General features: G+C 38.8%; 1 protein-coding gene across 2 annotated transcripts in view; it reads right to left on the bottom strand.

Moving 5' to 3' along the window:
* The window catches only part of POU6F2 (POU class 6 homeobox 2), a 486,502-nt gene that overhangs the window by 5,363 nt on the left and 453,855 nt on the right, over positions 1 to 27,284 (bottom strand). For both annotated transcript variants that reach the window (XM_074199213.1, XM_074199214.1), the window contains exon 8: positions 10,318 to 10,486. In XM_074199213.1, the coding sequence (XP_074055314.1) occupies positions 10,318 to 10,486 (169 nt within the window). The remainder of the gene's footprint in view (positions 1 to 10,317; positions 10,487 to 27,284) is intronic.

Below are 27,284 nucleotides of genomic sequence, written 5' to 3'. Positions count from 1 at the left end.
TAATACTGGAGAAATTCAGCCACAAAGGCCGAATTTAGAAGGAGGTAGCGTTGATCTGAGTCTGGAAGAAAGATTTGATTCTAAGAGTTGGTGATATGGAGAATAACCCAGTTATGTGCCAAAGCACAAAGATGAGAGAGAGAAAACTGGTCAGTTTTAACAGAAAATACTACTGATTAGGGAAGTTTCCTTTCCATCAAACCACAAACTGCCTTTTTGCCACTTGCCTATCCATTATTCCTTTTTCTGTCCTCTGGGTCCTGAAGAGCAATCCTAAGCCCTTTTCTACAGGATAACCCTTGAAATACTGAAACAGAGCTGTCATGGTACCCTGAAGCCTTTTTTTCCCCCTATAGTCTAAACCTTCTCAGTTCTTTTAACCTCACTTTATAGAGTGTATATCCAAATTCCTTTTCACCATTCCCTTTATTTCCTTTGGATGTCCTTCATATACCTTTGTATCCAGTTCTAAACACATTATTCCAAGTGTGGTGTAATCAGAGCAGAGGCCAGGCAGGGGAACTGTATAACCTTATTCCTTAGAATTCTCTTTATGAAGTCAAATTTATATCAGTTTTTTTTGTCCTACACATCCCTAATACTTATATAGAGCTTGCAGGCTACTAAAGCCCCTGGGTCTTTTTTTTAAAATTGCTATTTAGACATGCTTCTCCCATTTGATACAATTGTTTTTTGAATATAGAGAGGAAGTTTGAATTTCATCCCTATTAATTTTTTTGGTTTTGCATTTGCAAGGCAATGGGCTTAGGTGACTAGTGCAAGGTCATACAACTAGGTAATTATTAAGTGTCTGAGGTCACATTTGAACTCAGGTCCTCCTGACTTCAGGGCCAGTGTCCTATCCACTGTGCAACCTAGCTGCTCCCATCGCTATTAATTTCATCTTATTAAAACTTATAAAGAGTTGCTTCTTGCTCTTCTCCCAGGGTAGCAAGATAAAAAGGGATTTTCCTGCGATCCCACAGACAATATGTCTCAAAAGCAGGACTGGAATCCAGGTCTTTCTGTCTCTCAGTTCTGTCTCTGTTCCCTTTGGTACACCATGCTGCCTCTTACTAGAGGAATTTGTATGGGGAAACATTCTTATGTTTTGTTCTAAGGAAGGCACCTGAGAGATTGTCGAGAACTATGCCTTTGGATTGTCTACACACTGAAGAGATTGGAGGGAAACTGAGACCCAGAGAGATAAAGTGACTCATGAGGTCCTATGGTTAGGGTTAGAACAGGAACAAAAGCCAGGAATCCTACCTTCTGGTCCGGGGCTTGTTCTGTCTCCCTACATTACTTCTGCCCCTTATTCTAAGCTTTTTCAGATTCTAGATTCCTTTGGAATATCTTTGCCATGAAAGTTAAAACTCTCCTTACAATATTCTTTTTTTTTTTTTGCAAGGCAGTGGGGTCAAGTGGCTTGCCCAAGGCCACATGGCTAGGTAATTATGAAGTGTCTGAGGCCGGATTTGAACTCAGGTACTCCTGACTCCAGGGCCGGTGCTCTATCTACTGCCCCACCTAGCCACCCTTCTCCTTACAATAATAGATAATATTTGTGTAACACTTTGATGTACTGTATCACTTGGTTTTCACAACATTTAATTCATCCATCAAGAAGCATTTAAGTGACTCCTAAGTGATAGCAAGAGAAAGACAAAAAATGAAATCTACTTTAATGTATTATTAGTTGAGATTGGGGTTCTGGTAGTCAAGGAATCAAGAAATATATTGGGAAGAAGGTGCTTGGGGGCATCTTGAAGGAAATGAGGAAATCTGAGGTTGAGGGAAGGATAGAGTGCATTCCAGCCCTACCACCTGGCTGGTGCATTAGAATGGAGACAGGAAATGGCATGTATGAGGAACAGAGAACAGGTCACTTGGTCTCAGTTTTGTGGGTATGAAAATATACTTAGAGAGGTCAAGAAACATGCCCAGCCTATTCTCCTCATAGAAGATGACTGTTTTACTTTTGTGGGAATGAAGGGGATTTAGCAAATAACTCAGAAACAGAATTTTATTTGAAATAATTGGAATCCTTAGTGTTTAATAACTAGTTTCTTTACAGAAAATATCTTTTCACTTCTTTCATTCCCTGAGTACATCAAGGCAACTAACATTTACCATCTTATTATCTTATTCTGATCTCCAACTTTGAGCTTTCACACTAGATACTTACCTAGAAAGATCATGTTTATGAAACTGTAAGAAAACAATTTGTAGGGGCAGTTAGGTGCCAAAGTGGATAGAATACTGGCCCTGGAGGCAGGAGGACCTGAGTTCAAACCCGGCCTCAGACACTTAAATTACCTACCTGTTTGACCTTGGGCAATCTCATTGGCTTGAAAAAAAACAACGCCTCCCCCCCCCCCCCAATTTGTGCCTTTCTTCCACAATGACTTATTGACAGAGGCTGGCTTGGGCCCTGATAGGGTATATAATCCAAGACCCATGACCCAAGAAGACAAGGCTGGTACAGGATAGCTCAGGACAGCTCAGTTTTTTCTAGGGAGATAGCATAAATATTGGCGAGGGAAGCTTCTTGTATAATGGAAGGCAGGAAACCCTATTCAGGTAGTAAAATATGAGAATGATGAACAGTTCTAAAGAGCATCCCCAGAATTCCTGGAAGGAAACCATGATCTCAGAAAACTTTTACTATTGTAAACAACTCAGTGGATCTGGAGACTTCTTTGGAATAAATTTCTTAGCACAATGACCCATTAATATCTGTATATTCAAGGGGCCACACAAAGATGGGCTAACTTGTTATTTTGCTGAACTCCAGTTCCTAAGAACACCAGTCTTTTTACAGAAGGCTCAGATTCTTTTTCCGGTCACAAGGGCTTTCACCCTTCAGCTTCTCATGGAGGACAAAGCTTCCCTCAGGGTCAATGTTTTGTCACTGTGTTGCCTCAGTTTCTTCTCCCAGTCATTCCCATGTTGTTCACTCTGGGGCTTCCCATAAAAGATACAGTCTCTCTGAGGGTCAGTGCTCAGTCACTGGGATTTGCTTAGGACCTTGGGGGTACTTCTCTTGATCTTTCTTTTGAGGTGGGGGCTTCACGGGCTGACTGTGTTTGGTGTTGATCTTTCATTTTGGTGACTGGATGCTTTTTTGTTGTCATTGCTGCTGGCAGATCTGAAATTTTGGTTCCCTTCAGTCTGTCCATGTAATACTCTGGCTGGATATTGGTAAAAGATTATGTGACTGCAGACTGACAAGGAGAAATCTAATATTCATCAAGGCAGAAGGATTCATGGGGCTACATCACCATCATATCTCTGTCCCTTTTATCTTCCAGAACTCACCTAATTCCTTGTCTGATGATGTTTTGATTATAGAAGGGCTCCTCCCACAATTCCTGAACCCAAAGCCTATAGCAACTTCAAAGTTGCCTTATGAGTCCTGGACAACCACTAATATTCTCATGATGCACTTCACTTCCACTCTTTGACTCTCACTTTAAGACTTTTATGGGGAAGGAAGGAATTTTGTTTCAGAAAGATAAATACCAGATGGAGAGAGATTGCTAGCTTTTGACATAGAAGAAAGGAAACATGGTATGGACATTTGAAGGTGCTTGAAGAATGAGGGTGAGTCAACTCCAGGTTGTTTTGAATAATACTTCAGGAGCCTGTGGGATCATTAGTGACAGCAAGCTTCAATTCAAATCAAATGAAGAAATATTAAGTATCTAGTTTGCCAAGTACTGGCAGAGTAGGCATCTGCCTTTTTAGAGTTTATATTCTTCAGGGGGTGATACAACATAAATATGACTAAATGTAGTATTAATACAGATCCTATCCCTTGGGCTTCATAAAGCTTCATAAACCCATAAAGCTTCTGAAGTTGACAATGCCAACTAAGCTGATACTAAAAATGGATGAAAGATTAGGGAAGAAGTGATACATTTGGAGGAATTGAAGGAGAACTGGAGGAACTTCTACTGTGACTTGTGTCTGTCTCCAATCCATGCAACTAATCTACCATTTCATTAGAATTGAAATCAGAGCCTCATTCACTCAACTGTTAACTTAGGTGAGACAGCTGGAGACAGAATGGGAGATACTAGTCAGTAAAGGCAGCTGGAGGGGGAATCAGTGCCCTACATGCAAATTCTACTTGATTGGGCATTGATACGTCAGGTGGCCATGAGTTGAAAAACAGATGGGGGATTCTCATCAGTGCCCAGAACTGGCAGTTGATGGAAAGGTTTGAGCCCAAGCATATGGATAATGTGCTGCCAGTTCCCAAGCTCAGTCTCTCTGTCTAAAGACTAAGTTTTGGCAAAGTGAAAGATTCATAACTTACATGAGATCTTTTAAAAACATATTTTGTTATTCTTTAAGGTTTCTATAAATATGAGTAAAGGGTGCATATAGTTAAACTCTCTCTCTCTCTCTCTCTCTCTCTCTCTCTCTCTCTCTCTCTCTCTCTCTCTCTCTCTCTCTCTCTCTCTCTCCCCGTCTCTCATTTATTGTATTGTGCCATGTTCACACGATTAGAATCCATTGAGATGAGAGATATTAGTAGAGTTTTACACTTAGTGGGTAGGTTGGTAGGTTCAATTGGATCAATATGCTTAGACCTAGTCCAAGGAGATAAGTAATACACATAGTAGCCACATAATAGATGTGGGTACATAATATTAATCAATCAATAAACATTTCTTCAGTACCTAGTAGGTGCCAGTCACTGTGCTAATTGCTAGGAATACAAAAAGAGGCAAAAATGGGGGCGGCTAGGTGGTGTAGTGGATAAAGCACTGGCCTTGGAGTCAGGAGGACCTGGGTTCAGATCCGGTCTCAGACACTTAATAATTACCTAGCTGTGTGGCCTTGGGCAAGCCACTTAACCCCATTTGCCTTGCAAAAACCATAAAAAAAGAGGCAAAAATGGAGTCAGGAAGACTCATCTTCCTGGGTTCAAATCTGACCTCAGAACACTTAATAGCTGTGTGATCCTCAACAAGTCATTTACCCTGTTTGTCTCAGTTTCCTTAACTGTAAAATAACATGGAGAAGGAAATTGCAAAGTACTCCAGTATCTCTGCTAAGAAATCCCTAATTGGGGTCACAGAGAGTCAGATACAAACAAAAAGAGATCGAACAAAAGCATATACCAACTGCCATCTCATTTTCTCTCCTTTCATAAGGAATTTGGCACTTAACTCACTATCTTCCTCTTCCCTCTACCCTTAGTCTTAGCCTAGGACAATTCCACATTCACAGAGATGCTTTTACAAACTTACTAAGCTCATCCCCCTGCTCTCTTAGTCATATATATTTCTTCACTGAACCTAAGCCACACATGGTCACACACTAAACCTGCAGGTGTCCCACTTGGGAATAACTAAGGACTGGCACTTGACTATAAGACTTTCATCTACTCCGACCCTTAGACAATGTCATCTTAACATCTGAAAACTAAGGAGTTCAGTGTGTGAATTATTACTTTCTTGATTTTGTGACAGACATTCCATCAGTTTTCCTATAAGATGCTTCCTTTGGTGTTATTGATCCAGGCAAGGTCACTGCTGCTTCATCATTCAAGAAATTTTGAATAATTTTGATCTATGCATGAATAGCACTTAATTGATGGCACTTTAATGGATCTATTTTTTATAGGCAGCAAAAACAATTATAGAAGGATTGTGTATTCTTTGCATCTTTTGATCAGATGAGTGACAGTAACGGTAAAGATGGATCTTCTGTGAATGACTTTCAAAAGCTTGCCTGTTTCTTCCTGATGCCTTCATTGAGGATACTTTCAATGCATGTGCAGTTTATTTTCATAAGGCATTTTATATAGGTGAGAAAGTAGGAATGTGGTTGATAATTATTGAGATTTTCTTGCATTTTAATTGGGTAGGAAGATGTCAGATTTTTTTCCCTTTATTTTAGTTACCTTCTCTTCCTTGAGATATTAAACAAGATACCTCCAAGTTGTAATTCTGTCCATATAGTCCTCTTCAATACCACATTGGTTTAGTCTGGCTGCTTTCCCTCATTTTTCTTCTGTTTGTGACCATTTTCACTTCCTCTATAAATGCATTTGGGACAGTGAGAATCAAGTCCAAATATGGCAGCTCCACTAGAGCAAAAGAAGTTTGCTATAATTTTTTTTTGCCAGAAGTGTGCTACTGTCAAAGAGAAGATCCAACAGAGATCATCAAAAAGGAATTCCCTCAAAACAGTGGGGTTCAAATTCTCCTGTTTGTGAATGACTTTGTGTTGATTCTATCAAAACTTGTAATATTTCAGTCTCTGGAATGAGATCTAGCATCAATCATAGAGCAGCAACTTTGGAGAGAGTGTTGACCTTAGATTCAGAATCACCTGATTTGAAGTCAAGAAGACCTGGGTGCAAGTATTACTTCTGACAAATATTGGTTGTGTTGCCTTAGATAAGTCAATCTTTCAAAGGCTCAGGCATTTTACTAAGATAAGACATTGCACAGAATGTGATAATCTCTTTTAGGAGAGGCATTTTTAGAGGCAATGTCTCTTGAAGGGCACATGACTGCCCAACAGTCCATTATAATTTTGCCAATTAGAGCCCTCTGAGTAATATTTGGCAATAGTTGGTGGTGGACCAGATGTAGAACAGGGAAGGGTTATTAATAGTATCCTCTTTTATGTTTGGCGAACCAGCAAGGAATTCTGTCACTAGGACTAGAGGCAATGGGTGCACTAGAAAAGAGCACAAGAGTTACAGGTGGAATGGCTGGATTCAAGAATAACTTCAGACACACGTTGCATTTTAGAAATGAAGGGAATCAAACTGCCACCTAGGCTGACAGATATCCTGTCTTCAGTATCTTCCAACAAGTTGTCTTGGAAGCTTTAATAGAAGATCTCCACTAGGGAGGAATTTCTCACTCCATAAGGTGGACCATTTTACTTTTGAGCAGTTTAAAACTCCAAGAAGTCTTTGTTCCTTCTATTGAGAATGAATCTGTGTCTCTGTAACTCCCACTCTTTATTCCATTTGTCCCTCTGGAGCCAGACAGGACAAATCTATTCCTTCTATTCATGATAACCATCAGATACTTGAAGGCAACTCGACTGTGTCTCCCCTCACTATATTTTTTCTTCTCTAGGGTAAATTTTTTTTTACTATAACAATTGCCCTTGTCTGAACCTTCTTCACATTATCATTGTTCTTCCTAAAATGTAGTACCCAGGGTTGAGCCCAAGACTTTTACTGTAGCCTAGTCATGGCAAAGAAAAGTGAAATGACCATTTCTCTATTTCTGGCTCTTATGCCAAGGAACCCTAAAATTGCACCCATTTTTGACCATTCTATGCTGTTGAGGAGTTCATTGAATATTCTAGTCTGATTTCTTATGAGCTACTATATTCTTCCATGTCCCTCCATCGTTTAATTTGCAATTAGTTTTTTTAACTGCACTTTGCTTATTACTATCAAATTTCATCTTGTTAGAGGCATCCCATTTTTTTTAGTCCATTGAGCCCTTTTGGTGTCTTATTTTACCAGGTAATAGGATGATTATCCTTCCAGCTCCATATTTATTATCTTCAAATTTGATAAATAGCCATATACATATTTGTCCAAGTCATTGATATGAGAACTAACACAGAGCCAAGGACAGAATCCTACTCAGATTCTCCAGATTTCTCATTTGAAAGGGGCTGCATTTGCACTAATTCATACTTGGAAGGAATTCTCACTCTTAACATCTGACAAATTGTTGTCTGGTCTCTATCAAAAGTTCTCCAAGATGAGCAGGAAGACTCAGGACCTCTCAAAATGGACAGCTCCTTTCACTTTGTTCTTTGGCTCTCTGGGGTCATACTTCTCAACAACCCTTCAGATATTTGAAGACACTTACCATGCTACCCATAAGTCTTCTCTTTTCCAGCCTAAACATCTCCATTTCTTTTAACCAATCATCATGAGAGAGACCTAAAACCCTTCACCATCTCAGCTCCCCTCTGGACAGTCTCTGACTTATCAATGTCCTTCATAAACTGTGTTCATAATCTTGGGGGACCCAATATTTCTCCGGCTTCAGTTCCAGATCTCTCCTCATTGTCCATTGGGATACCATATGAGAAAGTCACATGCTTAACAAAAATCCCAGTATTCTGTTTCTATCATTCCTTTGATTACCAGACTAATAACCCTGTCAAGAAAGGAAATGAGATTAGCTTTGCATGATTGACTTTTGATGAACCCATGCTGGCTCTGATTGATCAATGCTTACCTTTCCCAGTGCTGACAGATCATCCTCTTAATGACACATTCCTGAATTTTATTAGGAACTGGAGTCAGGCTCATTGCTTTACAGTTTGAAGAAATCCACTTCTTTCCCAATTTGGAAACCAGGCTATTTACTTTTGGGATCATAATACAGTGACTACTTTCCTCACAAGGCTATTTTGAAGAAACCATGATATGTCTCTAGAATGAGTTAATTTGATTTCTTCTTAAAGCCAATGAATCTCTGGACTTTCATTTAGACTAACCCATATCAGAACAATACTCCAGACTTCTCTTGAAGATCTCTAGTGGTGAGCAACTGACTTCCTAGGGAATCTATTCAAAAATCTAGAGAGTATTATTCTCTTATGTTGATCTTTTTGCTCTTTAGGACCAAGATATTAGATATCATGTTCCCTATTAGAGAATCTATTTTCCACATCTTATCTGGCCATTTTATTCAGTAGGTCCTTATATGGCATGAGTCTCAGGGTCTTTGCTATCCCAGGGATTTTTCTCCTTAACTTTCTTCAGTTCCAGTTATGTCTTTATCTAGCCCAATCTGGAGAGCTTCCAGAGAAAAGAGAACAGGATAGGGGGCCAACCTTATTATTTTTTTTTTAAGTTTTTTTTTTGCAAGGCAAATGGGGTTAAGTGGCTTGCCCAAGGCCACACAGCTATGTAATTATTAAATGTCTGAGGCCGGATTTGAACTCAGGTCCTCCTGACTCCAGGGCCGGTGCTTTATCCACTGCGCCACCTAGCTACCCCTCAACCTCATTATTTCAAAAAATAATATTGAACTTCAAATTAAATCTACTTACAAAAAGTGATAATGCTTATTCTTAAAACGTTTCCCCTAGCAAATGCTCTTTTTGTGAACACTTGCATATTAAAGATGCAATGAAAGTAAGTAATTGGCAGTAAAAGAGAATATTTCACTGATCCTTCCATTTCTAGCAACTTAACTTTGTGGCCTTTGTGTGAGGTCAAGTGCTATTCCTACAAATTGTAGGGACTGCCTTCCTGGTGACTAATGCATTGAGTTGTAGCTTGGAATCTTTGTATGGGTGCATGTGAATTTTCTGTTTCATTTCAATTCATTGGGTTTCTAACATATATGTGAGTGGTACTGTACTATAGAAGTTGGTCCTTTAAGCACAGATACCCACCCACCTACCAGCACACAAATAGACTCTTTTATTTCTTCCGTCACCTACAAACAGAACAGCAGGAGGCACTGAGCAGTAACCTGGCCCCCCAAGTTGATGCCTCTTGTTGTTGATTTCCAGAACTGGGATTCTAAGCACACAATCCAATGCCATAATCAGGTAGCTTCCTTCCAGAGTGGCAAGACTGGCTCAGTGGCAGAACATAAGCATCCTCCTCCCTGTCCCCCCCCCCCACCCCGCTTTAGACATCAAATCACCTCTGCCATTTGGGGAAAGGACACATCAATCGACTTCCCTGTGGCTCGATTCCCCAGCTCTGTGGCTTCTCAAACAGCCTTTCCTGGCCTCACTTCTACTGGAATGCAAATTTTTTGAGGGTAGGGACTGTCTAGCTTGCTGGTATTTGAGTTCACAGGGCTTCGAACATAGTAAGGACTTAAATGCCTCTTTATTTATTCATGACTAGAATTTGGTTCTCCAAGGGAAGAGTGATGGAGCCAAGATGGGCTTTTCTGAGGGGGGAGAGGGGTTCCGTTTGATCTCAGTTGCAATTTGTAGCACCTCCAATTTCTCCACACCTGCTATTTCAGGTAGCATGTCCAGGGCACTTTTGTAAATTGAGTTGAGGGAATGCTGAGAGAGAGAGAGAGAGAGAGAGAGAGAGAGAGAGAGAGAGAGAGAGAGAGAGACAGAGACAGAGACAGAGACAGAGAGAGAGACAGAGAGAGAGGAAGGAGAGAGAGAGGGAGAGGGAGAGAGACAGAGAGAGAGAGAGAGAAAGGAAAGGGAGAGGGAGAACAAAGGGAGGGAGGGAGGCAGGGATGAAAGAAGGGAGGGAAGGAGAGAGAGAGAACTAAAAAAGGTTATAGACAAGAGACAATACATAGAGGCAGGCAGGATACTTACTGCTGACTAATTGGCCAACACTCAAAGCTGAAGAGGAGGAGGAAGAGGAGGAGGAAGAAGAAGCCTGGCGGACAGGACTTTGAGACATGGATGCTTGGCTGTGAGCCAGATGCAGAAGGTTGGCTTGGGAAGCTGCTTGACCCACTGGTGTCTGGGAGGGTTGGTGGAGCTACATGTTGAAATGTTTAGAGAGAGAGAGAGAGAGAGACAGAGAGAAAGAGAGAGAGAGAGAGACAGAGAGACAGAGATTTAGAGAAAAAAATCATCCTGAGCCTTTCAAGTACAGGCTGAATCCCCATTAATCACAAGGGAAGCTATGAGGACATAGCTGAGAAAGCTTTTTTTTTCCTTCCATATTTTGCAACATAGCTGACAGCTATTTTATCAATCTCAAGGGGGTAAAGGAATACTTTCTGTGGTTCAGGATACCCCAACACACCATTTTTTTCTACATGCTTGAGCCCTGATGTGCTACTGAAGGACTCATGGTGCCAATTTAACAAATATTAAGCCCTTAATATATGTCAAGAGTTGGGGGGATACAAAGACAGTGCCTGCCCTCTGGGAGCTTACATTCTGTCAAGGGATAACAACATTCACATAGATAAATCAATGCAAGATACATATGAAAATAATGGAGGAAAATACTATTTACTGGAAAAATTCCATTGGATTGTCAAATTAATCTACCTAAAGCCCAGGTATAATCATGTCACCCTTCTAGTCAATAAACTTCAGTGCTTCCCTTTTACTTCCAAGATTAAATATAAACTTCTCGGTTAGGTTCTAAAAACTCTTTATAACTGGACTTTCTTTAACCTTTCCAATCTTCTTACACAGTTTACAGTTAGCCCACAAATCAATAATCTACTGCCACTACCCCCCCTGCTATTCTTCACATAAGACATCCCATCTCCCAACTTTCAGTGACTTTCCACCATGCCTAGAATCCTCTCCTTTCTTTCCTCTTCCAGGATTTTTTTGCTTTTTTTGAAGTCTCAGATAAAATCTTTTTTTTTTTTGCAAGAAGACTTTCCCAGTGTCTTCTTTCTTTCTTTCTTTCTTTCTTTCTTTCTTTCTTTCTTTCTTTCTTTCTTTCTTTCTTTCTTTCTTTCTTTCTTTCTTTCTTTCTTTCTTTCTTTCTTTCTTCTTTCACAACAGAGTTAAGTGACTTACCCAAGGTCACACAGTTAAGTGATTATGAAGTGTCTGAGGGCAGATTTGAACTCTATTCATTGCACCATCTAACTGCCCCTCCCAAACTTCTTAATGCTAGTGCCTTCTTTATGTTCATTTCCTCCAACTTAGCCTCCACATATCCCGTTTTTCCATGTCCTCACCTTTAGACAGAGCTCCTTCAGATCAGGAAATTTTTTATACCTTTCTTTGTATTCCAAGGGCTCATCACCCATATCTAGCAAAAAACAGGATTTAATGAATGCTTACTGACTTGATAGCTTCAAACTGGGAATGAACTGTGTAAGAGGTGTTACTTAAGCTGAGTTTTAAGAATTCAAGATTCAAAAGGCAGAGGGGAGGAGGAGGGCATTCCAGGTGTGGGTATACACCATTTAGAAGTAGTTGGGTAATGGTATGGTAGCCTGGTTCTGGGCAATTTAAAACAAAAGCTCATGTCTCAGAGTCCAGGGTCCTATTGATTTATGAATTCAAGATATATCACAACCAACAGAGCAACATTATCTGCTCATGGTAACAAGTGAGTTTACTCATTGCTCAACTGAATCCAGTGAATTCTTTCTCTATAGGACCATGCTTACAGTGAAGTTTAAAACTGATTTTAATCTTCTGAAAGCAGACTATAAATCAGTTTGCCACCTCTTGGGCTACCTTTCCAAGTTCATTCACAAGACAATCATTCTGATGTTATGAGTTATTGGCCCATGAGAAAACATTCAAAGCTTGACCATTCCTGCTGAGCTATTAAGGGATAGAGCATTATAGTAACCAATTTAATTAAAAAAAATCCCAATGTAAATAATATATGTAGTTGAATGGGTAACTTCTGGAACTCAGCCACCAGGACATATATCTGGAAGAAACACCAAAAATGGATAATGAGCTAAGCCCAGTATTGAGTAGGAGCAGAAAAGGGAGTTGGGCCATATTTGGAAAACTGTAAAATAATTCCAATGACCTCAAACTTCTCCCTGAAACAAAAGGCTACCTTTTTAATGTCAATATTCTCCTGATGTGGCTGAATGCTGTTAGTCATTGAAAACAACAACAAAGAAAAGAGCAGCTGAAGGCCTGTGAATCTTGAAAAACAGCCAAGTTCAAACTGAATACCATTGGGGGCAGGTCAATGGAGGAGTACACAGACCATAGGGAGAAGTCCTTTATGTGTTCCAAGGAATTATAATAGAGAACTAGGGGGAAAGATACCACCAAAGAAATATGAGTGAAAAAGAGCATGGCTGATTATTAGTAAGAGTGAGCAGCCCATGTTCTCCGTTGGTTCTTCCAACCTTAAGAGGAAGCAAGGCAGGCATCCAGCTTATTGGGTGGGCTCCCTCTGGTAAGTTGCTGGGAGGTTAAATATGAGAGTTAGTGATGAGTAGATGTGGATGGGCTGCAATCAATATTGTTGGGGAGGGGGCATATACATTGATTAGATCCCTTCAATGCAGCAGGTGAAGTTTTGAGAGCATAGTGTCATTGAAAGGAAATCTAGAGGCAATCGGATGCTTATGAATGAATGAGGTGGGATGACAAGTAAACTCATCACTGCTCCATTAAAAAAGTTATCTGGAACCTTTGCTCTTTTCCCAGGAAGCTAAGAGAAGTAAGGAAGTGAATCTCATGGAGAGATTTCTCTTCAGATGAAAGAAATTTTTTTCATAGCACACTGGAATGCCTCATTCACTCTGGCTCTTTAGAGGCTTGATTGATTGATTAGAATCCATCTATGGAGATGCCTTCTTTGCAATTACTTCTGCTCAAATTCATTTAGGATATACTACACTTATTTGGTACACCTGTGATTTCACTGGTCTAATTTCTTTCTTTTTCTTTTTTCATTACATAAATATTTTATTTGTTTTCAAATTATACACAATAGTAGTTTCTACCTATCCTTTTTTTGGTAAGGTTTTGAATTTTACACTTTTCCCCCTACTCTCTCTTCCCTCCCCCTTCCCCCCACAGAAGGTAATTTGATTATCTTTTTAAATTTTGTTTTTGTATTTTACAATCCCCCCCATCTTGCTTCCCTCCCCCACCCCTAATCTGATTATCTTTACATTGATTCCATGCTATGCTTTGATCAAAACTGAAGGTTTTGAGAGAGGTCTAGTTTATTTCATGATTTAATTTATTATCTTAGAGATTTGCCTTGGGCAGTGAGAAGTTAAGTGACTTGCCTAGGGTCACGCAGCCAAAATCTATCAGAAGCAGGTCTTATACCTAGGACTTTCTAATTTGAAAGTCAGTTCTCATGGCACATTTTAGGAGGGAAAAGAACTAAGAAAGTTTATCCCTTAATATTGGTAACAGCACACCCCCCCCCCACACACACAACAGAAATACCATTCTGCTATCTAAAAATCACAGATTAAGAATTGAATGGCATCCTGGGATTTGTAATTCAGAAGGGCAAACATTCTCTTATAGCCTTGAGAGGAAGTTGGACTACTGTGAAGGTGGACTTGTGTCATGCCTGGGAGCTTTTTTAAAAGAGCTGACATGATCTGTGAGATATTGGACTGAAGAAAGAGCAGGACTTACATGAGCTGACCAATTGCAGCAGTTAGTGAGATAATGTATCCAGCCATGTCTAGTCAAATGGAACTGGACAGAATTGGTGGCACAGGGCAATAGTAAGAAAAGAAAATGAAAAGAGACCTGAATTGCCACAGAGAAAGAAGAGATGTGGGTGAGTCATCAGGTATCCGCAGGCATCCCCAAAGAGAAGACTGAAGATCCCATTTTGATTCACCTCTTTTAAGATTGAGGAAAGTTTCAAAAGATCTATGCTCCCCTTCTGTCGGCCCAGTGATTGGCACAATTACACAATCAGTTTACTCCTGAGACCATTTACTATAGACTGTTTTTGCCTCAAATATAAAGATATCAGGAGTGAGCTAAAATTTAAATGATGGCAGAAAATCAAACCTCTCTTCTAATATTAGGAATTCTCCTAACTGGGAACTCTGAGTTATTGTGAATGTATGAACTTCATTTGATTGGTTGCTGTTCTTCATTCTAAAAGAGGACCAAAATGACATCACAATGTTAGAGTCAAGTTCTGAGTGTGTCTGCCTGTGACTGATCAAACCAATATGGGCTTGGAATGCTCTACCACAGGTTGGGCACAAATAGGCCATGTGAACATTAAGAGTGAATTCTCTAAACTTGAGCATTTGCGTTACTTCAGTTCTACTTTGCCTATACAGCACCCTCTGATGAGGGTTCACCATGCTGGTGGACCTGTGCTAGTGTCTCCCATGTCACACTTTCATTTCCAAAGTTCTTCAGTCCCTGTATCATTTTTTTTCTATCACGTGAGCACTTTCCTTATGTGAGTTCTCCATAAAATAGTCTTTTTGGCAAGTGTACATTTGGCATTTGAACATTATGGCCAGCCCATCAGAGTTACACTCTCTGCAGTAGAGTTTGAATGCTGGACAGTTTTTCAGTCCTGGACAGGACTTTCAGAGTATGATGTTCTATCCTGCCAGGTGATCTTCAGAATCTTCCCAAGACAATTCAAATGGAACTGATTCAGTTTCCTGGCATGGTCCTGGCATTCTGTCCAGGTTTTCAGGCATATAACAATGAGGTCAGCATAATAACTCTATAGACCTATCAGTTTGGTAGACCTCTTCCACACTTGCCTTTGGAGCTCTCCAAACACGAAGCTTGCTCTGTCAATGAGTGTGTCATTCTCATTATCAATGTATACATGCCTAGAAAATATACTGCCAAGAAAAGTGAATTTATCCACAGTATTCAAAGCTGGAATAGAATCAGCACCAGATGCTTTGCCATATGAAAATCATTCAAAATCTCTTTTTCCATTGGAACTTCAGGTAGGGAGGGATTTACTTCAATGTGTTGTAAATGGTCAGTGGTTTCAGGATTGATTGATGATGATCTGTTGAGAACACTATGGAAGTGTTCAGTCTGTCTCTCCAGGGTGATATCTTTATCACTAACCAATGGAGCTCCATCATTACTGAGCAGTTGAGATGCATTATAGGTCTTTGAATCTTTGGCCCATAAACAGCCCTTAGGGCATCATAAAAGTACTTTGGATTGTTTCTAACAGGACAAAACTGCATTTCATCTGCCTTCTTACTGAGCCAAGAATCCTGAATCTGTCTAAATTTTGTTTGCACTTTACTTTTGATGGAATTAAATGCTGTCTTCTTAGAGATGGATGAATTATCCTGCTGGTATAACCAGTGGAGTTCTCACTTTTCAATTAACAGCTTCTGAATTTCCCCATCATTTTCATCAAACCAGTCTTGATCATCTGCTATAAACTCCACAAGAGAAAAGGGGATCACAAGGACCATGGATATGAAGATCATTTTATTGCTCTTAAGCAAAAAGTAAGCCAATTGACTAATTAAATCTCCAGAAAAGAAAGGAGCAAGGAAGAGAAGGAGGTGACTATAGAGAAGAACTCATCCTTAGATAAGATTGGTAAGGATTCAGCTCTAGGATTTTTCAAAAGGGATGAGGGTGGGGGTGGCTAGGTGGTGCAGTATATAGAGCACTGGCCCTGGAGTCAGGAGGACCTGAGTTCAAATCCAGTCTCAGACACTTAATAATTACTTAGTTGTGTGGCCTTGGGCAAGCCACTTAACCCCACTGCCCTGCAAAAAACCAAACCCTAAAATAAAATAAAATTTTAAAAAAAGGGATGAGGGAACAGAAAGGATTGAGTGTTCTCTGCATAATCCTTCATAGCATCTTCCATTGGTATTGTAATAGAAATATCACAGAATCTCAGAACTGGGGAAGACTTGAGAGTTCAGTTAGCTTCACTTAAATCTTTATAAGAAACCACACTACATAATTTCTGATTAGGGCCATCCAGCTTTCCCTTGAAGTGTGGGGGAATCCCTGACCTCTAAAGGTAATGTTATATACTTTTGGATAGATCTAACTGTGAAAATCCCCCCCCCCCATATTAAGCCATAATTTGCCTCTCTGTCATAACTTAACCCCTAGTTCCATTCTCTGAGGCTAAGGAGGCCAAATCTAAGACTTCTTCCATATGATATTCTTTCAGTTATCATAACCCTGCCAAGTTTTCTCTTCCTAAGCTAAATCTTTTGAACTTCATTGAATTTTTATTAACTAATCCTCCTGTGGCATTATTTAGGCCCTTCATTATCCTATTCTGATTACTCTATTCTGGATGAAATTCAGCTTAGCAATATTCTCCCAAAAATGTAGGCTCCAGAAATGAACAAGACAATTAAGAAGTGATTTGACCAGGATAGACTACAGCTTTTATGGCTGCCTTCTTTTATTATTAACTCATTTTGAGATTGAATACCACTAACACTCTCTTTTTTTTAAAAGATAAAATGCAATGTAACCATGGATTTCCTTTCTGATATTTGCAAAGTTAATTTTTTTGAACCCAGGTATAGTTTTTACATGCTTTCATCTTATTAGATTTGGGTCAATGTTTTAGCTTGGGGAGATGTTTTTGACTCCTCATGTCATTCAACATGTGAGCTCTCTGTCCCAGTTCTTGTAATCTGGAAATATGATAAATGTGCTATCTTTCCAGTTCTAAGGCATCTCTTCTGTTCTCTACAATCAAAGACAAATGATTATTTCTCAGCAATCATATCCATTAGAATCTAGTGACTAGATCCTTTAATACCCTGAGATCAGAACTCACTGAGGGCAGTAAGATACTTATTTATTTTATATCTCAAGTCCATAATACTCATTTTTTATTTTGTCCAATATAATTACTTTTTAAATTATTTCTCTTTGGGTCCTCAGAATTTTGTTTTCTATGAACTTCCTATACATACCACCTGGACCAGCATTTCTTTTAGATTTTAGGTTATATGATACTACTAAAGTTTTTCAGAACCCTCTGAAATCTACTTTCTCCAAAATTTGGATTGTATCATAGACTCTGCCCAGTTTTCCTCTTTGTCTGTCATGAATCCTGGCTCGTTTCTACCCAAAGTTCCCTTCATTTTTACTTCATCAACCATTTACTTCTACATGGTTAGGGCAGTAGATGAGAGCACCAGCCCTGAAGTTAGGAGGACTTGACACTTACTAGCTGGGCAAGTCATTCACATCTAGGGTCATTTCCAGTTGTCCTGAGTAATAGCTGATCACCAGATCCAGATGGTTCTAGAGGAAAAAGTGAGGCTAGTGACAGCACAGCACCATCTCACTCAAATCCAATTCACTTGCTTGTGATGGCATCAACTCCCTGTGTCATGATATTCTTTGAGAAAGGACAAACTTGACTTCTGTTTGATTAGAATAAAGTGTAGGGGCAGCTAGGTGGCGCAGTGGATAAAGCACTGGCCCTAGAGTCAGGAGGACCTGGGTTCAATTCCAGTCTTAGACACTTAATAATGACCTAGCTGTGTGGCCTTGGGCAAGTCACTTAACCCCATTGCCTAGCAAAAACCTAAAAAAAAATAATAAAGTATAGAATAGCAATTGCCCCATTATGTCCACTACATTGGAAGATGAATTTTATTGCTTGTTCATTTCTGGCAGAATGAGTTCTAATAAATATCCAAATAACTGAAATCTCTCATCACTATTATATCATGCTTCTTTTCCACACTGTAATCTATTTCCCAAATTGTTCATCTCTTTCAATCTTCTGTCCAGGTGGACTATAGTAAGTTCTCTTGGCAATACTCCTTCTTTCTCCTGCCTTTGGTTTTCATCTAAATATTCTCCACAATATTTAACTCCAATGATTCTTAATTCCCACCAAATGAGATTAGTAATTTGCTTTTTGCTTGCATTAATGATCTCTAATTCACCTTTCTTGATACCTATAATTCAGGCATTTCTGTATAGTCATCTGAGACTATGGGTTTTATTACTAACTTCCTTCTTAGATTTTGCTGCTTATGATTTATTGGGCATCATTATTGCTGTTTTTCTGTCTTGTGGCCCCTCTTTATGGTATCTAGCTTGGTGAATATTTATAGGATTTTTTCCCTTTCTTTTTCTTTTTCAATATTAAAGACCTCATGATCAGATTTGCTAGACTGCAGGCAAATATATTTTTACTAGGTCACATTAGATTAACTTCATTTTTCACCCCATGTCCATCATTTCTATATTTTTAGCTTGGATCCAGACATTCTTTATTATCTCCCTAAAGATGAGAAGAGGACTTTTACTCTGTCAACACTAAAGTCATAACTTCTTGTTTCACAAAATAAAGAATTCAACTTACTCTCATTTCTTATGATTCATACAGTAATTCTGAAGTTCAGATGGGATCTGGAAAATACCAAGAACTACCCTCTCCCTGTCAAGTTTTATATTATGTTAACATAGAATCATTGTTTTCCTCTGCTATATACTAATAGATGCAAAAAATGAATTTTGAATACTGCAGAGGCTAACATAGTTCTTATTCTTCTCTAGAATATGGAGCATGATGCTTATGCTTTATAATTTTTAAGGTAGATATTCAGAAAAACTCTATGTATATGATCAGTGCTTAGAAATATGAGAGAGGTAGAAACAACTTCCACTATTTGCATATTTTGATGCTATGAAAATTTTGTTTCTACTTTATTTTCACGAGTTATTAATATGAAATTTAACAAAGTACCATAGTTTACAAAACAAAAAACGGGTGATGTTTCTCTCAGCTAAGAGTTACTTTTCCTGTTCTAATAAAATTATTTCAAAATTATTTGGTTTTGACACAATAGGCACTTCCCAATAAACACAGAAATAATTCCTCCCACAAAGGAGAGTATCCCCAAACAGATACATAACACCTCCTCAAATTGTGTGGTTCATGATGATAATATATAATGACTTGTAATGCTGTCGTTTACTGATTATTAAAGGAAAAAGGAAAAGATCATCTATTTTAATTCTTATAACATGGCATCAGTATTATCTGTTACAACTAGTTACAATCTATAAGCAATCATCACTGATTGCTAGGTGGTACAGTGGATAGAACACCAACCCTGGAATCAGGAGGACCTTAATTCAAATCTGGCTTCAGACACTTACTAGCTGGATGCCCTTGGGTAAGTCACTTGACCCTGACTGCCTTACATCTGGGACCATCTCTAGTCATCCTGATTCATATCTGATCACTGGACCCAGATGACTCTGGATGAAAATGTGAGGCTGGGACATAGTGCTCAAATCCAATCCACTTGCTTGTGATGGCATCAACTCCCTGATGTCATGGTCTTCTTCAATGACCAAGGGCAAACACCATCATCATAATCACTGAGAAGCAAGAAGGGCTGATGAATTTTCCCCCCAAAGTGGAAAAGTATATTTGTTTTATACCTTTAAAAAATCTTTAATCCTTCAGTTGGTCTGTGATTTCACTCCAGTGATGCAGAACATACAACCCATTTTTGTTTGCATAATCTGTGCTATTCTCCTTCCTTCTATCTTGTCCTCTTGTAGGTTTGACAGAGGATCCCAGATCGCCATCTTTTGAGGTTGTTATTTGACTAATCCAACTCCTTCATAAAGGTGATTCTTCACTGCTCAATGTTTCACCCTATTCATCCATGATCTGTATGTCTCCATTGTCCTTTGAATGATCTTTAATTTTAATTCTTTGGAGATAATGGGATTACATGATCTGGAGTCATAAATACTTATCATAAGAATATAGGCATTAAAATGAGGAGTTTTTACTTGTTAGAGAATCATGGGATCAGTGAAAGCACTACATGATTTCCCTAATGCAATGTAGCCATCTTTCTTCTACTTCTTCAGCTCCAGATTCACTTTACTTCCTATCTTTTGTGTCTGTCCAAGGGGTATGCTTGGAGATCCAAGATCTCCACATTGCTCATCCAGCTGCATATTATAGTCTGGATAACAGGCATTCTTCAGCCACTTGAGTTTTCCTGTGTATGTAGTTAAGCTGAACCATTGAGTGATTTGGGGGTCTTATTTAGAAGCCTTTGCAATGTTATGAGGCTTAATGAAATCCTCACAATATCATTCACAAGCAGAAAAATCTGGAGGTTCTCACTATCTTTGGGATCCCCCTTTCTCAAGGACTGTATAATAGATAAATGTCACTATAGACCATACACTTGGTGAGCTTTATGTCTCAATGGGCAATAACAAGTAAAGTAGCATCATACCAAATTTTCTCTGTTCTTGCTTCTCCCTATTATCCCATTTCACCGTATTAATGAGAGACACCTTTTTGGAGGAGATAATCTTTAATTTAATTGAATCACCTGTGTTTTATTTTTTAATAGTGAACTAATAAGACTTGTGGGACTTTGTATATTCTTCAACTTTTATTGTTTTATGACTGAGAAGATTTGCAGTGTCCTTCAGAAAATTGTTCACAAAATCTTATTCTCATCTTATATTTTTATCAAGGTTATCCTCAACCCATGTGCAAATTATTCCCTCAACATTCCTTATTTTGTAGAGATGAGAAAAGAGAAGATGCATAGATTAGTATTGATATCCTTTTGATCTCCCATTGGATATAGTAATTATGTTTATGATTTATTTTTAATCATTTCATATTTTCTCTTATTTTGAGAACTGGTCCTTCAATGCTATAAAAATAATGTGACTTCTAGCATGGACCTTCTCTTTGTAGATTTGAGCTGGTCCAACTTTTCCTCTTCTCTTTGTTTGCTTTATGATGTAGCAAAATGTGGATTTTTAGATAAAAGTTCAAATATAGTTTATTGATAGAGAAATTGTTGGCGAAACCTTTACAAATTTCATTCATTCATTTGTTGTTTATTCATTTACACTTGATTGTTGTCTGCCTTCCAATTTGCCCTCAAATGCTCTTTGGATTATCTGGCTTAATCGAGTCTCTTGCCAAGCTGTCTATACTCATTTCCCTCTCTACTGTTTCTTATTATTTTATGAATGATCCTCATAATCTTCCTTAACCCTTCTCCTAAAAGTTTTTTAAATGAGTTTATATTTTAAATTAATGTTGTCCTTGGCTTCACATCTCTGTGTTTGGCAAGGAGATCAAGTGTTTGTTGGATGAAGGAGTTTCTAGGTTATTTGGACTTCCCTATTATGGTGACTTCTTTATATTGAGTAAAAACCAGAAGGAATCAGGAGTATAGAAAAGGGTGATATTTTGACCTAATTCCTTTATTCATTTTGTCCTTTTGTACAATGATAGCGTGTTTGGTATATAGTAGGTGCTTCATAAATGCTTGCTGACTAACTCTCTGACTTATTTAAATTGATATGGCTTCAGATGTTTTGATTGCAGTCCATATTTTAAAATCTTCTAATTGGGTGTTTATTTTTATTTTAGAAAATCAGTGACTCAACTGGCCACATACAGTTGATTTAGAAATGATTTCTCATTGATAACTAGGTAGGCAGGTAGCGCTGTACCTGAATCAGGAATACTTCATTTAAAATTTCATCTCAGATATTTTCTAGCTGTATGACTGAGTAAATCACTTAATCTCTCTCTTTCCCTCATTCTCTTCACCTATAAAATGGGGAGAATAACAAGACCTATGCTGAGGGGTATTGTGATGATAAAATGAGATTATTTTTGCAAAGCACTTGATAAACTTTAAAGTCAGGGGTATGGTGATAAGTGTTTAATAACTAATTCTTCAAAAATGCATGGAACCCTTTAAATTTGAGCTGCTCTCATTTTCTCTCTCTCTCTCTCTGTCTCTCTCTCTCTCTCTCTCTCACTCTCTTTCTCTCTCTCTTTTGGTTTTTGCAAGGCAATGGGGTTATGTGACTTGCCCAAGGTCACATATATAGGTAATTATGAAATGTCTGAGGCCAGATTTAAATTCAGGTCCTCCTGACTCCAGGGCTGGTGCTACTTTAGCTGCCTCTGAGCTACTTTCTTAATAATTTCTTCATCACTTTCTTAAGTCTAGACAATCAAAAACATGATAAATCAAGTCTTATTTTGTGGCAGTTGCCAATTTCTGAGGGGTGAATACATTGAAACTGTAACACTCAGCTCATGAAGGCCAATAAGAACACTCTTGCAAAAAAGGCTCTGTATATGCAAACTATTATTATTATTATTAAAATATTCCTTTTGGCAATATTATTTCTTAGTAATAATGTCTAATACCGCCTAGTTCTCTCTCTCTTTCTCTCTCTTTTTATTTATTTATTTTTTTTATTTGCAAGGCAATGGGGTGGCTTGCCCAAGGCCACACAGCTACGTAATTAAGTGTCTGAGGTTGGATTTGATCTCAGGTCCTCCTGACACCACTGCACCATCTAGCTGCCCCTCCCAGTTCTCTTCTTAAAAAAATATTCATAATCCTCTGTTGTGTGCATGTGTGTGTTTCTGGTTTTTATCTCATCTGCAAGAATTCAAATCCTTTGATTTCTTAATCTTCACATATTCCTCTCCCCCCCCCCCCTTTTTTTTGTTGTCTCCTTGGCTGATCTTAGGATCAGGTTAGATGATATGTTAAAGGACTCTGCAAATCTTAAAGCCACATGTGTCAGATACTTAATATTGTTACTTGGTTGCTGTCATTGCTTTTGTGGTTATTATTTGCATCAAAATCCTCCAGGATGAATGTCGATGTTGATTCTATTGGGGGGGGGTCTCATCGGGGTCTTCACAGAATGTTCATCTTTCCTTCTCCTCTGTAATGGATGTTGCACAGGAGCTGCTACCATTTTCAAGGTTTCTGTTTTATAAATGTTCATCATGAACCAGGCAATATGACTGAGTGGCCCAGGCAATGATGTTTCCTGTTGCCTTTGGAGGAACAGTGAAACCAATTGCCCTTGCTCTTCTCTTTGTCTCCCTAAGGAGAGTCTGGGAGCTGCTACTACCTTTTGTTTTCTGTTTTCATCTCTCATGAAGGTATCAATGTTGATATGCTTCAGCTCCCTCAGCACTTTGTCCACTCCTTGGTCACTGGACAAGAATTTCTCATCCACCTCTATAACTGAAGTCAATTCAATCTTGCTGTTGCCACTTGAAAGGGCCTGCCAATCAATTCCTTTGAGGCTCCTCTCACCGTCCCTGCATGTGGTGGCTTCCTGGGTCAGAACCGCCCTCTCTGGCTACCCCTTCTTAGGACTTAGCTCAGTGGCTGGCCCATAATCTTTATCAAATGTGTGCTGATTGACAGGCTCTCCTACATACACTTTCCTCTTTCTATTAGGATTTAAGTTTCTTGAAGGTGGTGGGGAGAACCCCCCCCTTTTTTTTGGCTTCCCTTCCCTAGTTAGCATATCTCCTGCCCTCTCTATACTTGGATCCTGGAGAAAACGATAGCCATTTTTATGGTTCATTTATGAAGCAGAAATGACAGATAGTAACAACAATGACTGATATGTTTATAAAACACTTTAATGTTTACAAAGTGCTTCATAAATGTCATCTCTTTTATTCTCCCAATATCCTCTGGAATAGATGTTGTTATTATTCCCATTTTTACAGATGAGGAAACTGAGGCAAATAGGGGTTAAGTGACTTGCCCAGGATAACACAGCTACTAAGAGTTTGAGGCTGGATTTGGTCACTGGTCTTCCTGGCTCCAAGTCTAGTGTTCTATCTCTTCCTTTACCTAGCTGCCTAGTTAGTGCTTTTCATAAATGCTTTTCATTCATTCATTCATTCATTCATTCATTCTTATTCACTCAGTCTTCATATGAAATCATATGTACTCTGCCACTTCTCCACCACTCTGCTACCATTACCAAAGAAGCAAATGAGGGATTCCAAAAGCTATGGACCATTATACATTTTTCTTTATTTCATGGCTTTCTATATTATTTTCTTTTTTCTTTCTTTCTTTTCTTTTCTTTTTTTTGCAAGGCAATGGGTTTAAGTGGCTTGCCCAAGGCCACACAGCTAGGTGATTATTAAGCATTTGAGGCCAGATTTGAACTCAGGTACTCCTGACTCCAGGGTCGGTGCTCTATCCATTGCATCACCTAGCCACCCCAAATAGCTTTCTATGTTAAAAAATAACCCTGTTATTAAATAACATGCAAGAGAGTTAGTTTTCTTTTTCCAGCAATATTATTGATTGAGATTTCAACGCTGCCTTATGGCAATATCAGATAAATTTATAGAGGATTATTTGTCCTTTCCCCAGCTTAACGACAACAACTGGCTCCAATTTCTAGAAGTCTTTAAAGTTTGGACAGCACTTTACATATAGTTTATCTTATTTGATCTCTAATGGATGCTACATTATCTGTCAGTGAGTCATCTGTATCTAGCTTAACTTTCTGTTTTCTTCTGCTTTCCCTCCAGATATCCTCTGCGAATATGGTCTCCTTTATCTCTATCCTGCTTCTCACACTGTACACTGCTGCCAAACTGGGTGGCCAGTTCTTCCCTGGGCTTGGAGGGGAATGTTCTAGGGATGTTTTCCTTCCTTATCTCCATCTTTTAGCATCCTCATCTTTTTATTTCCCCAAGACTCAGCTCAGGTGCTACCTCATCCACAAAGTCTTCCCAACTCCCCTAAGCCATGAGGGCTCCCTTCCTTTTCAAATTTCTTTATATTTGCTTTTGTGTTTTAGGTTGGTAGCTGGACAAAAGCAGATCAATTGATTTCTCCCACTCTCCAACTGAAAATCAAGGGCACATGACAAAAGTAATGAGGGATGACTGGCATAAATCAAGTGCTTACCACGTGACTGATGATCCTTTTATGAGATTTGAATAAGTTCTTTGATTGAATTGAAAAGGATTTTTATAACTGACTAGTTACACTTCTGAAACCTTTTAAAGTTAAGTCTGCCAGCTCTAGATTGGTCAACTGAGAGACTGAGAGAATCCAGACTTGGATTAGCTTTGTAGAATGTAACCCTTGTGCCTACCAGAAGGCAGCTCTGGGAGAGGGTCTCTTTCTCTCTTCTCCCATTAGAAATGATATCTAAGTTACTTAGCTGTGTGACCTTGGGCAAGCCATTTAACCTAATTGATTTGCAAAAACCAAACAAACAAAAAAGAAATGATCTCTAACAGAAGAGCTACTAGCTTAGGAGAAACCTTATGTAGCAGTCCATGAATTTGCCATATATTCATGCTCCCCATTCTGACCAGATACAGAAATAGAACCGTATGAAGGAGGTAGCAGTTCAAATGAACATGACCCTGGAAGCAAATAAGAGAGCTGACCATGGATTTGTTTTTTGCAAGGCAAGGGGGTTAAGTGACTTGCCCAAGGCCACACAGCTAGTAACTCTTTCATCAGAAAGAAAATCTGGAGGAAAGTTGCAGAGACAATGAATTAAGGAGACAATGAATTAAGTCCTTGATGGACTGAAGAGAAATTTGCCATGGCTACACATATTTCCTTAATGTGTGCATCATCACTATTTTATACTAAGAATGTGCTCATTCCTCTCGTGGATTATGGAAAGGTATATTTAGGGTTTAGGAGGGCAATGTCTTCTATTCTTATTGCACTAAGTAAATGTCTTTACCAATTGTGAGCAAAGTATGTTTACTGACTGACCATTAAGTGAAAGCCATCCAGTAGGGGCTCATGAGCTATAAATTTAGGAATGCATTGTAGAACCTTGGAGAAGCATCTTCCATCTAGGAACCCAAAGAGTGAGAACCAGTACATACAAATCAAGAGAATCTCCAGAGGAGGCACTATAACCTATATATGTTGTTTCTTCTAATGGACTCATAAGCTCCTTGAGAATAATGACCATTTTCATTTTTGTCTTTGTAAATTCAGTCCTTGCACACATATATGAGAATAATGACTTTTATCAGTGTAGACATTCTGCTCTAAGATGCAGACAGTGAAAGGTGAAAGATTTATACGATCTGAAGAGATACCAGAGTATATCCTGAGAACGAATTGTGGAGTTTGAACAAAGACCAAAGACTATTACCTTCAATTTAAAAAAAAATGTTGTCTTATTATGTAATTCTGCTATTATCTCATACTATGTGTCTTCCTTAAGGATATGATTTCTCTCTCATCTCATTCAACTTAGATCAATGCATACTATAGGAATGACATAAAGACTTAACTGCCTTCAGTGGTGGGTTGGGGGGAGGGAAGCAAGATTGGGGGAAAATTGTAAAACTCAAAATAAATAAAACCTTTCTAAAATTAAAAAAAATAAACTAAAATACTGAGCTAAAAATGCAGCCAGTGACCATTTTATGTGTTAATATTTGTTTTTGTCTTAAAGATTTACTGTGGCTGGGAAAAAAAAAGCATCCTTCAGCATACAATCTTCTGATAACAAGTCTCTGTGAACATAACGAGGCTGGTCATTGGACAACAGATTTTGGGGTCTTATCCTATGTGTTTTTTGCATATGTTCCCTGAGCTTGGTATGTACTGTAATTCAATCAATGAACAAATATTCTGGAGGTACTGGAGCCCTAAGCAAGGGCTTTTGGGGTTACAAAGGAAAAGTAAAACCAGATCCTGCCCTTAAGGAACTTCTATTCAAATGGGATAGCATAATACATACAAAGTTAAAGGAAGTTCAATTAATCAATGAATTGATCAATTCTGGTTTTGGGGAGAACACAAGAGGGCTACCTGCCCAGACTGAATACTGATGCATACATATGTATACTGTGCTTTCAGATCCCCAAGTGTTTTCCTTACAGAAGCCCAGTAACATAGGTGAGATACTCTGGGCACCATTCCCATTTTATTGAGAAAACAACAGAAGTTGAGTGACCTGGGCAGCATCCCATAGCTCTTAAGTGTCAGAAGAGGAACTCACAAACCTTCTGACTTCTGGTACAGGACTCTTTCTTCCATCCTATGCTGCCTTTCCAT

This window comes from Macrotis lagotis, chromosome 8 (genome assembly GCF_037893015.1).
Source record: "Macrotis lagotis isolate mMagLag1 chromosome 8, bilby.v1.9.chrom.fasta, whole genome shotgun sequence".
NCBI lineage: Eukaryota > Metazoa > Chordata > Mammalia > Peramelemorphia > Peramelidae > Macrotis > Macrotis lagotis.
Note: the sequence above shows the minus strand (reverse complement) of the source record. Positions and strands in the feature narration are given on the sequence as shown.